This window comes from Denticeps clupeoides, chromosome 17 (genome assembly GCF_900700375.1).
Source record: "Denticeps clupeoides chromosome 17, fDenClu1.1, whole genome shotgun sequence".
In the NCBI taxonomy this organism is placed as follows: domain Eukaryota; kingdom Metazoa; phylum Chordata; class Actinopteri; order Clupeiformes; family Denticipitidae; genus Denticeps; species Denticeps clupeoides.
This window is the reverse complement of record NC_041723.1, coordinates 14,253,325-14,268,112: the sequence shown is the minus strand read 5'-3', so window position 1 is coordinate 14,268,112 and position 14,788 is coordinate 14,253,325. Positions and strand designations below refer to the sequence as shown.

The 14,788-nt window shown below is 43.3% G+C and overlaps 1 protein-coding gene across 2 annotated transcripts in view; it reads left to right on the top strand.

Annotated features, from left to right (window-relative positions):
- Positions 1-14,788, top strand: part of necab2 (N-terminal EF-hand calcium binding protein 2) — a 59,065-nt gene that overhangs the window by 15,214 nt on the left and 29,063 nt on the right. For both annotated transcript variants that reach the window (XM_028958855.1, XM_028958854.1), the window contains exons 3-5: positions 3,958-4,066; positions 6,774-6,799; positions 7,028-7,125. In XM_028958855.1, coding sequence (XP_028814688.1) covers positions 3,958-4,066; positions 6,774-6,799; positions 7,028-7,125 — 233 coding nt within the window. The remainder of the gene's footprint in view (positions 1-3,957; positions 4,067-6,773; positions 6,800-7,027; positions 7,126-14,788) is intronic.

Below are 14,788 nucleotides of genomic sequence, written 5' to 3'. Positions count from 1 at the left end.
ATAGTTTGTAAGAAGTTTTTTTTCCAATATTCTTTTTGCATGTAGGATTGTTTTTTTGAAATAGGTTGACAGCATAAAATAGGTGTTACTTTGGCAATGGTACATGGCTAGAGAGCTGTTGTAAACATAGAACATCCTTTAACGAATTAACATTTATCATCATTGGCCAGCAGGCTGCTTGACGACCATTCTCAGTCTGACATTGAAAGTTGATTCATCCATTCAGGGTCTGATTTTTGAGGGTTTTGTTCTGTATGTATGGTGTATGCTGTTTTGGTCCCACTTTTTTCATGAATGCGTCAGTGCACCCAGTGGAATCAGAATGTATTAAATGTATTGATTGATCACCCCAGGGCCAGGGCCACTGTTCTATTGTTAGGCGCTTTGTGACAATGTGCATTGTAAAAAGTGCTGTATAACTAAAAATTGTTTGATTGATTAATTGATTGATTGATTGATTGATTGGTTGGTTGATTGATTGATTGATTGAGTATTCAAATGACTCTTTTAAGTTAGCATTCCAAGATAAAGGCTGAAGAGATTTGGTGGTCAGTGATGTACTGGCTGTAAAAGCCATTTGAGTATGGACCTGGAACAGCATCTTTCATGCATGTCAGCATTTTTAAGTGAAAGTGAAGTGACTGTCATTGTGAAACACTGCAGCATAGGACATGGTGCACAGAACAAAATATGTCCTCTGCATTTAACCATCATCCTTAGTGAGCAGTGGGCAGCCATGACAGGCACCGGGGAGCAGTGGGTGGGGAACTTGGTATACTTCCTTACACTTCCTTCCTTCTGCTAGGCCACCAATGCCCTCCAGTACTGTAATGCACAGCGCTGAACTTTGACACCCATCCTCAGTCCCAAGACATGTCGGTTATGGAAGGTTGGGGATTCTCCACCAAGTGCTCAGTCTTTGAGGGACAGGTTTCCTCTCTGCGGGCTGGTCTGAAGCGGTGAAGACCGCTTCCCTCTGGCCCTTTTAGAAAGTGAATGGATTCGGTTTTATTCGCTAAGCCTCCCACTGGTCTAGGAATGGTCTCCTAACATCCATATTCATCATGAGCCCGGGCTCGAAAATAAATCTCTGGCCTTTTTATCCGAATAACTTCCAAAATATGGGCCATTGTGAGAGCTTGTAAAGGAGTGTTTACATTTTTCTGGGAAGTTCTTTCATTTCACAATGGATAGGGGGAGTTGTTAAATATATATTTTTGTCACTAATGAGACTAAATGAGCATTCAGTAGAATCCATGTGTCTGTTGCCTGGTCTGGATATATTCTCTATTAGTGTGTGAAACGGTTCGGGTGATACCATTGTTTCATGTTTCTTCTTTTTTTTTTTTACTGCAGAGCTGATTGGCAAGGTGTGGCAGTCCCACACGATACAGTAATATTTGAAGGTAGCTGTGTGTTTACCTTCAGCTTGGCATGGCTTTGTGGAGTCAACATAGTGTACACAAACGGATTTGTCTGTTTTAATTGAGTTTGACTCTGGATATCTTGGGGATGCACTCTTGTGTTTAATTGCACTATACCCTGGTCCTGAGTGGGTTTGACTTTGCTATAATAATGTTTCGATTAGTAGAAACCAGTCATTCAAATGTTCACCTTCCTGAATGATCTTTTTTTTTGTACTGCAGAGTTGGATTTATAGTTCCTTCACAAAATATTCAGGACTTTACAGGCAATTTCTTTAATGCATTAATGCACACAGTGGAGTCAGTATTCAAATTGACTCTTTCATTTCGGCTGAAAAGATTTGGAGGACAGTGATGTCCTGGCTGTAAAAGCCATTCGAGCATTTATGTAATGTATGTGGAACAGAATCTTCCATGAATGTCATCATCTGTGGGTTCATAATGTGCATCGCTGCTATATGTATAGAAAAATGTTTGGACTTGTTTGGCAAAAAAAAATGTAAGGTACAAATTCTGTATTAGAATGAAATGTGAAAAGGTCAAAAGTGGACAAATTGTTTTTTTATTCTAAACTCTGAATGTTGTAGATAAGAAAAAAGTTAAGACTTCTAGACATTTTATTGTCATTGTACAGTGGCCTGGACTATGAAATTAGCTAGCAAAGCAGGAAAAGTGTTCAAGATATAAAAACAATACACAATGTAAGGTATAAGAGACGTGGTGGAGGGTATACACAAGGGCATCATAAATATAATACATAAGGGTGGAAGGGCTTTAGTCACTAAGGATCAGTCAAAATGATTAGGTAGGTTGGTGACCGTCTCATAGTCAGTAGCAAGACTGGGATGACTGTGTGGAAGAAGTCTGCACACACACACGAAGTGACATCGTGTTTGTTCTGGTATTTCCACCTACAGTCCTACTTTTTTTTATGTATTTATGTTTTTGTGGTCTCTGTCGGCCTGCTGCTGTTCTCAGTTTGTTAGGTGTTGTCGTAGTTCATGGTATCTGGTACCTGAAGGTCTCTCTGTACTGGGAATCTGCCAGGCTCTCTGTGCTGGCTACTGTTTTAGGTTGTGTTAACAGCAGGCCTGTCTGCAGATCTTTGGCAGCACCTGCTGGGTTTGTGTTGATTGATGGTGCAGAAGAGGGAGAGCTGACGGCGTCTCATTCATCACCAGATTCGGGCGCCCATCTGCGGGAGAGAGTGCGTGTGTATTAGTGCAGGTGACCATTGTGTAGCACACCCAGCTGATGCCACTTTAGATGGTGACCTTAGGACCCTGTCTGTCAACTCACTGTTACGGATTATGACAGCGTCTCCTTCATACTTTTTTTTCTCATTGGAGGGGGGGAGCAGCACTAATGAAGATTCTTAGTAAAAGCAGAAAGGCAAACGCAGCCACAAATACTGATTTTTAGAAGAGATTTATCCCACCTTTCAAGTGGCATTGCAGTGGGGAGGATGAGGATTTAACTAGTGGGAGGAAAAGAAAGAAAGGAGCTCAAAATTGAGACATCCCAAAGAAGGCCAGCTTCTTCTCCTGCCGTTACCATGACAACCAAACACCCAAGAACCAAGAAGAGAGCCATTAAGGAAGCGCAGAGGGTCCTTCTCTGTTCTCTCTGTTGGAAACAGGAGAAATGGAGAAAAGCTTCATTTTGATGTTGTTCCTCTTTGTCCCTCTCCACACCGGGTCCACCGTGACCTTATTGTCACAGAGGGAGTGAAGAAAATATTTTAAAGTTGATGGAAGTTGGCACCAAATGTTGCTTTTGCCGCCCTGTTGTGCCTCCTCTTGTGCACCATGTCTTGAAATGCCGCACCATTTTACGCATGTGTCCCAGGGCTGAGACAAAAACCACACGGAATCCTAACCACACTGTTGTATCACAGTAAAGTGGGAGTTATGGCCGAGGTCTATGTGTATATAAGGGTGAGGAAGGGCCCAGATCTCTCAGCGATCCTCATTGGGGTCTGAAGAAGTGGGTCAGCACCGTCCAGAGTGGGGCGGGGGTGCAGATGAGAGCTCGGCGCCATCAGCCTGTTCAGGGCGTACCAGCTTGAGAGGCTTTCTCTCAGGCATAAAGGAGACAGATCAAGAATGGGCGGGGGGGTCGAAAAAGGTGGAGAGGCAGGAAAGAGACAAAAAAATTTCCGAAATAGAACAGCGTCTGCAGGAGGTGAGAATGAACAGCCACATGAAACATGAAAGTCTTTCTATTTTAAACATCCCCTCATTCTGTACTGATGACAGAATTTCTTTTTTTGTGTGTGTGAAACATTTCACAACCTGCAATTTGTCACGTCACCAAAGGTCCAGTTGAGGAAAGGGCAAAAACGTGGTGGTAAATATTTCAGTTCTGTCTCACGACTGTGAAACTCTCACCTCTGGGCGTCTTTGTATTCCTCGAGCTGGGGATTTGAGCGAGATACTGTGCAAGATGCTAAGGTTGCGTGTGTGTGTGAGTGTGTGTGGGTCTGTCTGAAGGGTTAGCCTTTTTCATTATCGTTCTGTTATCTTGCTTGCAGACGATGGGAAGCTCTCCCTGGATGAGTTCCAGGCGTTCTTCTCCGACGGGACTCTGAATGAAGAGGAGCTGGAGAAGTTGTTTCACACCATTGACTCGGATCACACCAGGTACGGAAGCTCTTCAGCCGTGTGCTGGATTCAGCCTCAAAGACTGAAAGCTGTCGATAAAGCCATTGTTACATGAAACTGATTACAGTAAGAGCAAAGAGGAAGGGTTGAAAAGCAACAGAGGAGAGAGGTAGAATGGCGGGTGGGAAGAATGGATAGAAAGAGAATTACTGAGGTGATTGACTGAAGGCGTCGACAGGAATGAGAGAGCGGCCGGGAGCTCGATCTCTTTCATTATCTAGAACTTTACTTCAGCCGAGCTCGCTTTGTGGCATACATCTGAAAGGTGTGTGTGTGTGTGTGTGTGTGTGTACTTGCCGTTTGTGTGAACCTATCCATCTGTGTGGCTGTCAGTCTGACAGGTTGTGGGTGTATAGGTGCATTTTGTGCAAACCTGAGTGAGAAACAGTGAGAGAGAGTGCATGTGTGTGTGTGTGTGTGTGTGTGTGTGTGCCTCTGCCTTTGCCTCTGTGTGTCGGTCAGTTCTCATGGGGGCAGCGTTGCTCCTCCGCGTGCTTTGTCTTTAATCACAATTCAGAATGAATTATGTAAAACAGGCCAACAGCAAGCAGCTGCCGAATCCCTGTTCTGGAGGTCCGGCGAAACTCACTGAATAATGAAGCAGCAGGGCCCGGAGCGACCAGAGGCTGGAGGGAGGGAGACGAGGGTCAGGCGACCAGACAACAGAGATGAAAAGAGAGAGGGAAACAGATATGGATATTTCAGATATTTCCATATGGAAATCCCGTACAATATTTCATATACATTTCTACAGCAGGCCGCTATATCGCTTCCACTTCTCTCTCCTTCCAGACCACTTTCTTCCTGCCTTTGTTGGAGCAGGTCTCCACCATGTTCATCCCTCAGACGTGAAGAGCTCCTTTTGTGTGATTAATTCACGTTTTTTTATACAGGGTCAGCGTTTCTGAACTTTCACCCCAAGAAACAAAACACATCGGCCAATTTCAGGGTGCATATAGAACATAGGAGCATAACAAAAAGCAAGTGTAGTCTTTTGTGGGTGTGGCTCTTTAACATCCCAGTAGACCAAAACCACATTCCCCACAATCCTTTGCCTTCTGAATGAGATTGTACAGGGTGTATATGGATACACCTTAATAAAATGGGAATGGTTGGTGACATTGAACACATTTTAGAAGTGGTCAGAAACTTGTAAATAACTCATGAAATAATACATTTACATTAAAACCAAGCACACCATTGTTTTTCTTGTGAAATGTCCAATAAATTTGATGTGTCACATGACCCTCTTCCTATTGAAAAAACAAAAGTTGGATCCAAGATGACCGACTTCAAAATGCCCACTATGGTCACCACCCATCTTGAAAAGTTTTCCCTCACATAGACTAATGTGCCACAAACAGGATGTTAATATCACCAACCATTCCCATATAAATGGCCCACCCTGTACACCTCTGCAGACCTTTATAATGAACAACTATTGGAAAGACACATTGCTTCACATATTATGGCATTTGAAGGCATTTGTGTTTTTTTTTGTTTTTGAATTTTTCTTTTTTCATTTTTCATTCCTCTGGTGTGTAAATATCTATCCTTGCTAGTTTGTAAATGTCATTCTTACTTTTCAGCCCTTTCACTTGGGTTGTTGTTGAAGCGGTGTCCTTTTTCATGAACGAGAAAAGCAGAGGAAACCAATAAAGCATGGAATGCTGAGGAGAAGAAAGGATGGCTTGAGGATGATGAAAGAGTTTTGTGCAGGGGTGGAGGCAGGGCAGGTTAGGCTCTGTCCCCTGGGGGCTCCGTTACCTTTACTCCATCCTTTCATCCCCCTCCTCATCTTAACCCCCTACTCCAGTAGGCCTGTGATTGGCTGGTTTCTGACAGCACTGACGTCGGCACGTCACTCAATATCCAATATCCGTGATGCAATTGACCGGATGAAGACTGGAACACTGGAAGAAGCATGTAGAGTGGTGGAATCCTATCACTGAAGATTCAGATCCTCAGAATGTTCAAAACGCAAGATATATCTATTGTTATTTAGAAGAGCAGTAGGATCCATGCAATTAAATGTTCATTCCAGATCCCTTTCATCATGGAGGGCATCTCAAGCCTTCATATATGCTATTTCCATAGCTCATAAACTGTTTTTGTTTTACATTTGCTCAATTTATCATAAAAATAATCAAAAGTATTCACAATACAGAAAAGTGTATTCATGTATAAATGACCCTTTTCCATGATATTCTAGTTTTTGACCCATGATGTGCAGTCTAGAACAGCCAAAAGTCAGCATGCAGGAAGAATCCCAAGTGCTCCATCTAAACCGTCACTTCCCGCACCCTTCCTCTGCTGGTCACACATTGATTGACTCATTAAATGCTTTAAATGACATTTTAAATGACATCTGGCTGCTCCATACGCCAGTCCTGTTTTATTGAGCTGCCACTCCTCAACAGACGGGGCTGCCCCGTCCATCCCGTCTCCTCGCACTCATCAATCTGGCCTTCCAGTAACTTCCAGTCTCTGAGTGTGTGGAGATAGACAGGCCCGGGCTGATAATCAGATAAGGGTGCATCAGGATTTATGATGATCCTTCAAACACTACTGTATGTGCTATAGTGTGTGCGTGTAAGTGTGTGTTTTGGCTGTTTCTTACCCCTCTTTCCTGCTTCCTCTCCTTTTCTGTCCTTCCCTACGCTGCTGCCTGCCTGTGATGTGTTAGTAATGTTGACACTAAGGAACTCTGTGGTGAGTAACAAAGGACTCCTCCGTCCGAGAGTGTGTGTTGCGAGTGTGTACGTGGACCAGTACGGCAGCATGGTTTTGTCATGGCGTGTGGTCTGCATCACATTAAGATCATTAGAGTGTAGATATGTAATGAATGAATTTTTCACACTATACAGTATAAAGTAATGTGCTGATACTTAAACATTTTGAGCAATTTCAATAATGTCGCATCTCTCTTGGGGAGCCCAGATTACTTCGCCAAACACATGGGTGATTATGAGGGTGTGCTGGCGTCCCTGGAGACCCTCAACCTGTCCATTCTAAAAGCCATGGACTTCACCAAACGGGTGAGTATGCATGTGTGCATACTTCTTTATTTCTAAAACCTTCGGCCTAATAACTGCACCACATGGGATTGTGTTTTTATTTCCTGATTTTAATTACAATTGAATTTACTCTCTGGGTCCTATGTTTATGGTTTACATTCGGGTTTGGTTTAATATAATATGCGCATGCTTAATACTTATTTGAATATGAATGGAAATTTGTGTGTGGCTGTGTATTTGTCTTTTTTTTTTCTGTGTGTGTTCTTTTGGATCCACCATGCTGTGCGGTGGGCGGGATGTGTCCCCAACAACAACAACAAAAAAAATTGTATGCAAAATAAGCTTTTCGCATATAAACTGACTGTTTCTACCCTCTTTCAATTAGAAGATCTAAGATCGACTTTTAGAAGATGCATTCACATTCTTCTTACAAAATGCTGTGCATCATGAGGGATTGGAACATTACTCTGTTCACACACACAGGGAGAGAGACTTGTGTGGAAAGAAGAGCGTTAGGTGTGATATGTGCAGAGTTAACATGTAAATGCAGCCAGTCGCTCTCGCCTGGCTAAATATAGCCCCTCGTTTCAAAGCTTTACTAACGTATTCTGTTTGTTTTATTCCTCATTAATGAGAATCTGGGTTCAGTGAGACGGGTCTTGCGCATCTTGGTTGCATTATAAGGACGCAGAGCATGCACAATGTGATTTAAATTTTAGCAACCAGAGTTTTTCTAATGACTGATGTTCACCTGTGTTAAAGTTGCTAAAAATGCAGGCGCACTGCCGCTGTAAAATACCCAGGCGTGTGGGATTCGCGTTTACCCGTTTAAATATTTATGGGCAGCATGCGACTCACCGCTACTGGTGTGCAGCACTGCAACAGCCCCTGGGAGACGGGCACCACCATTGCAATGAATAAAAACAGCCGCACACAAGCACATAACCATCTAATCGGTGATTTGGGAAATGCCCTTTTTTTGGGGGGGGGGGATTTCACTCATCTTGCTGGCATGTGTTTCCCGGTTGTTTGTTGTTGTGTAAATGCGGCTGAGACTGTGTGATTGGCAGCATTCTGGATGGTTTAAACAGGAGCCTTTTAATACACCACTTGTCCTTCTTTCTTGCTTTATATAATTATACATGTAAATCCTGAACATGCCTTTGACCTTACACTCGCAAACAAGCCCCATCCCTTACTAAGCACATAGATCTGCGCTTAATGCCAGATTCAAAATGGTGACTGGAAACCAGAATTTTTACATTTCCGGCAAAAAATGACAAGATATTCTGCGTAGTTTTTCTGTCTTACTGGCACATGCATCACTCAAGCCTCAAGCCATGTGGTCGTTCCAGCACTGGTCTCTGCAGAGGCAGTGGAAAATGTCACCACAGCTTCATCTCTGTCCACTCCATTATACCCCAGCCTGCAGAGACTGCATGCCAGGGAGGATCAAGATGAACGCAGGCTCACGCTAGAGAGGGATATCAGTGCTGTCTGTCAGTCCCACACTGATAATTATTCATGCAAATGTGATATTTCATATGCCTCATGAAAGATTCACCCTCTGCACATTTCACAATTACTACGAATTGTAGCCTTGTTTGTGGATTGAGATGCATGGTAATGTCCTTGCTGTGATTAAAGACAAATTATTGATGTAAAATGGCTTTTAAATTTAAGCTGTATAACCAATTAATTATGTATAATTAATAATATTATACAGTAATGCCATTTATACATTTTAAATAATGATTCTGTGGGATGCATGTTTTTATCTTTTTCACCCTGTGAGAATTAACCATGAATATTTACTAAATTCACATTTATGCTGCCTATGGTCTTTATCATCGTTTAGACACAAGTCAATTAAAATGTTCTTTTTTACTCATGACAACACATGTAGCCTCCTTCAGAAGGAACCCCAAGCCTCTGCTTCCTTTCCCGAGCCCCTCATTAGCTCCCCCAGCCGCCATCTCTGACAGCATGCTGAACAGTCAGCCCGGTGCATGAGAGGTGGTGTCAGTGTGGTGGAGAGCTCTCGCCCTTCCACCTGTCTGAGTCGCGGCGCAGCGGAGCGTGATTAAAGCCGCCCATGGAAACAAAGGTCTGTAAGAAAAACAACTGCTTTACCGTAGCAGGGCTCTTATCACACCTTGTGTCAGTCGCCCTCCGGTATTCTCATTCCCACTACCGTAACACCGGACTGTTCTGATAACAGCCGTGTACGTCATTCCACGATTCTCGGCGTTAGAGGCTGTAGTAAGTAGTGGAATTTTATCAAATTACAAACCATTTCTAAACCAGTTTCTTAAAGGTTCCATATCATGAAAATTTGTGAGATTATTTAACTTTAATACGAGTTCCCCAGACTGTCTGTGGTCCTGCAGTGGCTAGAAATGGTGACAGGTGTAAAGAGCGCTTTGGCCGTTCTGCTTCGCAGTTCAGAGAGCAGCAGCTCAGATGGTCGGATCTGGAATTTGTCCCCTTTATGACATCATAAGGGGAAAGGTTACCTCTCTCATGCTTTGTCCGCCCAGAGTATTTCCCACCCCTCCCCTAAAATATTATCTCCACCGACCGTCATGGCTTCCAAACGTGCGAAGCATCACCGTTGCGCCTCTCTCCTTCTCATTGGTATTTAATACTACAGACTACTTCTGGACCAGATCCTGACAGTTTCAGAAGTAGACAAAATTCACCTTTTTAGCGTATTAGAGATGACAAATGGGGCCATGGTGGCCTAGCGGGTAAGGAAGTGGACCTGCAATCAAAAGGTTGAAGGTTCAAATGCTGAACTGCCAAGGTGAATTGCCACTGAGGTCCCCTTTAGCAAAGCACTGCTCCCCAGGCGCCTTTCATGAGTAAAAACGCAGAGGCCACATTTCTGTGGCGTGTCACATGTGACTTTCATAAAATGTTCCTTCGTCGTTTCATTAGTCATTACATTCATGTTGGTAGAGTTAAATTGGCCAAGTTGCATGAGAACATTGCGGGTCTGTTTCAGGTGAGAAGGGTGACAGGTGACAGAAACAGTCTTGCTCGCGTATGGAGGAAGTCAGGAAGACGCCACGCTGCGATCAGCGTGCCGCTAAGACGCGGCAGCCTTCCTAGCAGGCTGTCACTAGAACAGAGCGCAGGCACCTCCCTCCGCTAGAGACCAATCATTCCCCCTCTGGAGGGCCACGCTGTACTGATTCGGGTGGACAGCTACTTTACGCTTGGGCGTTTCGATTCATGCCGTGTATAGCCTGCCGGGCCGAATAATTCGTTGAAGACGATCAGCAGATTTTTAGTTTATAACCCAAATACATACAGATGGTGTTAAAAAAATGTACACGTGCGCACGTACACGCTGACGTGTAAACACATTCACCGCAACACACACACACACACACGCACCAAAGTCTGAAAATGTTTTAATTGGCTCTTTAGCAGGTGAAAGTCACTAATGGAGGATTCCGAGGGAGGGAGGAGAGGAATGAAAGAAAAGCGGGGATTCATTAAACGCATCTCATTTCCCCATTTTTAATGAGCCTCTCTCGTTAGAGCCCTCGCAGTCGAGCGGGCACGCGTTCACAGGGCTTATCCTCCTTCCTTCCGTTTGCATGCCACTTGTCATTTTCTTTGTCTTTAAATGCTTTACCATGACATTCTAGACGTTCTACTGGTTATTATTATTAATCTCCGGTCTTTTTCCGTGTTTCGGCCTGAACCTTGTTATTTGCACTACAGCTGGCACTAAACTAACCTATATACGGGCGCTGAGAGCGGAGCTCATTAGGAGGAAGCACACACTCTCCACTCGGAAGTTGTCGGCTTTAACCGGGGCTCGGAGCGAGGTCTGGCCTGGCGCCGGCGGCGGACAGGAGCTGGATGCGATTGACTGGTGCGGTGGGGGGGTGTTTGGCTGGTCCCGGTGGCCCTGAAGCTGCGCTGTTGTCAGCTCTGATCCCCTGTAATCCGCCGGTGAGCCGCATGAGGTGGCCGCAGCATCATCAGAGGGGACAGCTGTTAAAGGACAGCTGCGGTGGCAGAGGGATCCGGCGCCAAGGATTTTCTACAGCCTTCCGCACCATGCAATTTAAATCTGTTTCATTGCGTGATTTCCATTTTTACTGTCTGTCTAATGATATCAGTTGTAACAAGAAGATTAGAAATGGTTCTAAACTTAATCGATTGTGTATGAAACAATTAGCAGGGATTATCAGAGTAAAGCTTAAAAGTAAAAAAAAAAAAAAAGTATAAGGGCCCTATTTTTAAATTCCACCCTTCTGAGTGCAAGATCATAAGTCTGTGGTCGAAACAGGTGAATGGCATGCATTTGCTACATGGCAGGCTGTAGTGCACAAATCAAAAATAGACCTACCTGAGTGCAAGATCAGTGCAAGATTGAGTTCAGTCCAAAATTGTACAAAAAGGCTCCAAAACACACAAAAACTGAGAAGAAAATGAGAAGCGGGTTCCTTATCGCCTGTCCTCCACAAAAATTAAAATCATCTACTCTGTTGGTTTTGCATGATTTTTTTCCCCCAAAAGTGACTAAAGAGCACAGTAAGTAGAAGCCTGTTTACTCTCAAGCCTCAATGTTAAAATTAAAAGGGTAAATCAACAAATGATTAAATGTATATCATAAATAAATACAGCATACATTTGTTTAACAATTTAAGAGATTACTATTGTTTTTGTTTATTTGTTTGTTTGTTTTGTCAAGACTCCACCCACTTGTGTTTATTTGATGACCTAAACAAAAAATAAATAACAAAAGTAAAAACATATATATCAACAATGAGGTGAAATTAATATGGGTGTTTCTGTCATATCATCTGGCTCAAAGTTCTTTCTCTGGATTCTTTTCTTGCTGCGGGTTTTAAGGTATTTTTTACTGAATATGATAAAGACATTGAGCTGAAATATGCATTAAATAAAACCCCATGTGATTCTATAATAAACCGGAGCACTTCAGTGTCCAACAGAACAGATATTCATCATGATGGGAAATTCAAACTGCAGGGTCCGGAACCGACCTTGCATGTTTCAGAGAATATAGACGTGCTTCTGAAAAGTCAGCTACATCCTATAAACATGGAAATTCTGAATAGCTCCTTGTACCTTGTTCATTTAAATGTCCTGCCCTTCACCCCAATTCCCTTACGGGAGGTTGCATCCCGCCACAATCTGCTCTGCGCAGCTGGGAAATTACTGAAAGAACCCTAACTGTGAAACTCTCTGAATGTGTTCCTTCAACCTGTGGCATTGCTTCACATTCTGACGGTTTGCAGCATGATGCTGTCGTCTTGCTGTTGTAGGTTAAAAGAGTGACTGCAGTTCTTTGCACTTTTTCCTTCATATGGAGGGTTACATGCAAGATTTTCACACACAAAATAGGAAGTGGCAGTAGCAAAACAGGTACATCCTCCATGTCAATGCATGATGCTTTCAAACGTGTAAAATCTCTTTTGTCACCTGATTTTCACAGAAGGGTGTTTGTCACCGAGACAGCCAGAATTGATAATAAACTGCACAATGTCTTCTGCAAGTGGTGCTAATACGGTGTCCTCAGGGTGCAACACATGAGAACGTCTGACACCGTCACACAGGTCAGACAGGGAGGAGAGCGCCGAACGAGGTGGGGACGCTCTGCCAGCTGGCCAGCCGAGCACCAGGTCCAGACAGGGCCATTCTATTTCCTTCTCCCGGTCACATCCCACTCCTCCCCTGTCGTCACGCTCGCCTTAGTCGAGCGGCTCCGGCCGGCTGATGTTAAGAGAGCCATATTAAACACGGAACCTGGAACCTGGCGACTGCTGTCTCACGGTTGCCCTGGAAACAGTGGCGGAGCACCAAAAGCATGTTTTCCCAGGATAGATACTGTGACCTGGATAGGGTGTATAATAAAACTTGAAGCTTGTTAAATTACTCTAACGAGCATAAATGCTTTTAATGAACGCAGTGGCTTTTTAGAACCTTTAGCATCCGTTTGGTTGTTTTTTGTATTTTTTGTGTGTGTGAGTGTATATTATGGTGCATTTTGAGCTGCAGGTGATTTAGCAGCGTTAAACATAGAAAACCAGGGAGTGAAGTGAGATGAGGTTTTTTTTTTTTTTTGGGGGGGGGGGGCAATTCTCAGTGCAATTCTCACTGGAGAAACTATTTGGAAGATGGATCTGGTTTAATAAACGCGGCTGCTCCCTCTGTTTTCTTCACAACCTGCCAGAGCTCTTCAGAAATGAAGGGGTGCAGAATTGTGCTCTAATTGGAGCTCATTTGAATTTCAATGCTCATAATAAAGTCAAGGAGATGCGCTCGACGTCTGCATATTAGGCATTATATCTTGCTTTAAAAACATGATTGAATGTTTTTTTTTGTGTGTGTGTGTGTGTTCTGCTTTGATAATGTCTGGGCTTTAATTTGCTTTTGTGGCACCCGTGAGATTTATATTTGGTTTATGGAAGTTAGCAGCAGAACCATATGGATTATGTGGTGCACCATCTTGTCAGGGTAACCGAACAGTGAGCCCGATGCATTACTCTCAAGTTCACATCTCCTTTCTCTTCTCATCTCTCTCACTCGCCACCTCCTCCTCTCTGTTCCTGTGCTCATGAATATTGATGGTGGGCTATACTGAAATATATTAAAACGCTGCAGAATCATCTTGCCTGATTCTGCTTTACTCTCACCGTTCTCAGGTGTCTGCCTCAGATATGCAGTTATTTGTATATTGCAGTGGGTTTTTTTTCATTGCACACTATATGTTACAAAATTATCAAAATTTGTGGGAATTAAGCCAGATGTTCATATATAGATTAATGCTTGATTTATCTGGAAACCAGGGGCGAGAGCTATCGAGTCTTTAGGCCAAATATATAAATGACTGGGCTCATTCATTTTGCTCATTCATAATCAGGCAGTGCCATCCGGAGGTGCTTCTTTGTATGGCTCCCATTATCCTTCGAAAGTGGTTTTCAATCATTTAGTTGAAATCATGCAACTATCAAACAATGGAAATAATGTCATATTAAATAAAGGAAAGAGACACGACAGTGTAATATATTTTCTGTAGCCTTGATTAAGCATTTCAGACTAAATAAATAGGTGCTGAATCAAGGGATTATGTAGAGTATGGAGTGTTATGCAAGTATTTTTGACCTTCAGAACGAATATAAATACAAACAGTCTTTCTTTTTTTTTCTAGAGTGTCATATCTTCTCTGCTGAAAAGACCCTTCCCCCAAAAAATGATTGGGTCCTGTAATCTATAATTCAGGGAAGCTACTCTATAGTGGGTTCTGGAGAATTGAAGGCTGATAGAATCTTCCTCTCTGTCACTGTGTGAGGTCGTGTCAGGTTTACACTTTTTTTTTTTTTTTTTTCAAGCCGGCGAGAGCGTATCTGGCTGCTTTAACAGGACCCGATAACCAGCAGCATGAGCGACCCCCTTCACAACCAACAACATCTGAGGCAGTTAGTCAAATTAGCAGCTCCAACAAATGATGGCTTTAACGACTGTCGCTGCCTTAAAATGGATCAGGAGAAAACCGGCATCGCTGGGTTAATTACGCGGGGGAGAGCGGGCTGGCTGGCAGAGGTTTAAGGCTCTTTGGAAAAGAGAGGTTTCGGATGTTGAGTATTACCAACCTGGGAGCCATTCTGCAGATACCTGCCAAAAAATGCATAGGACCTTG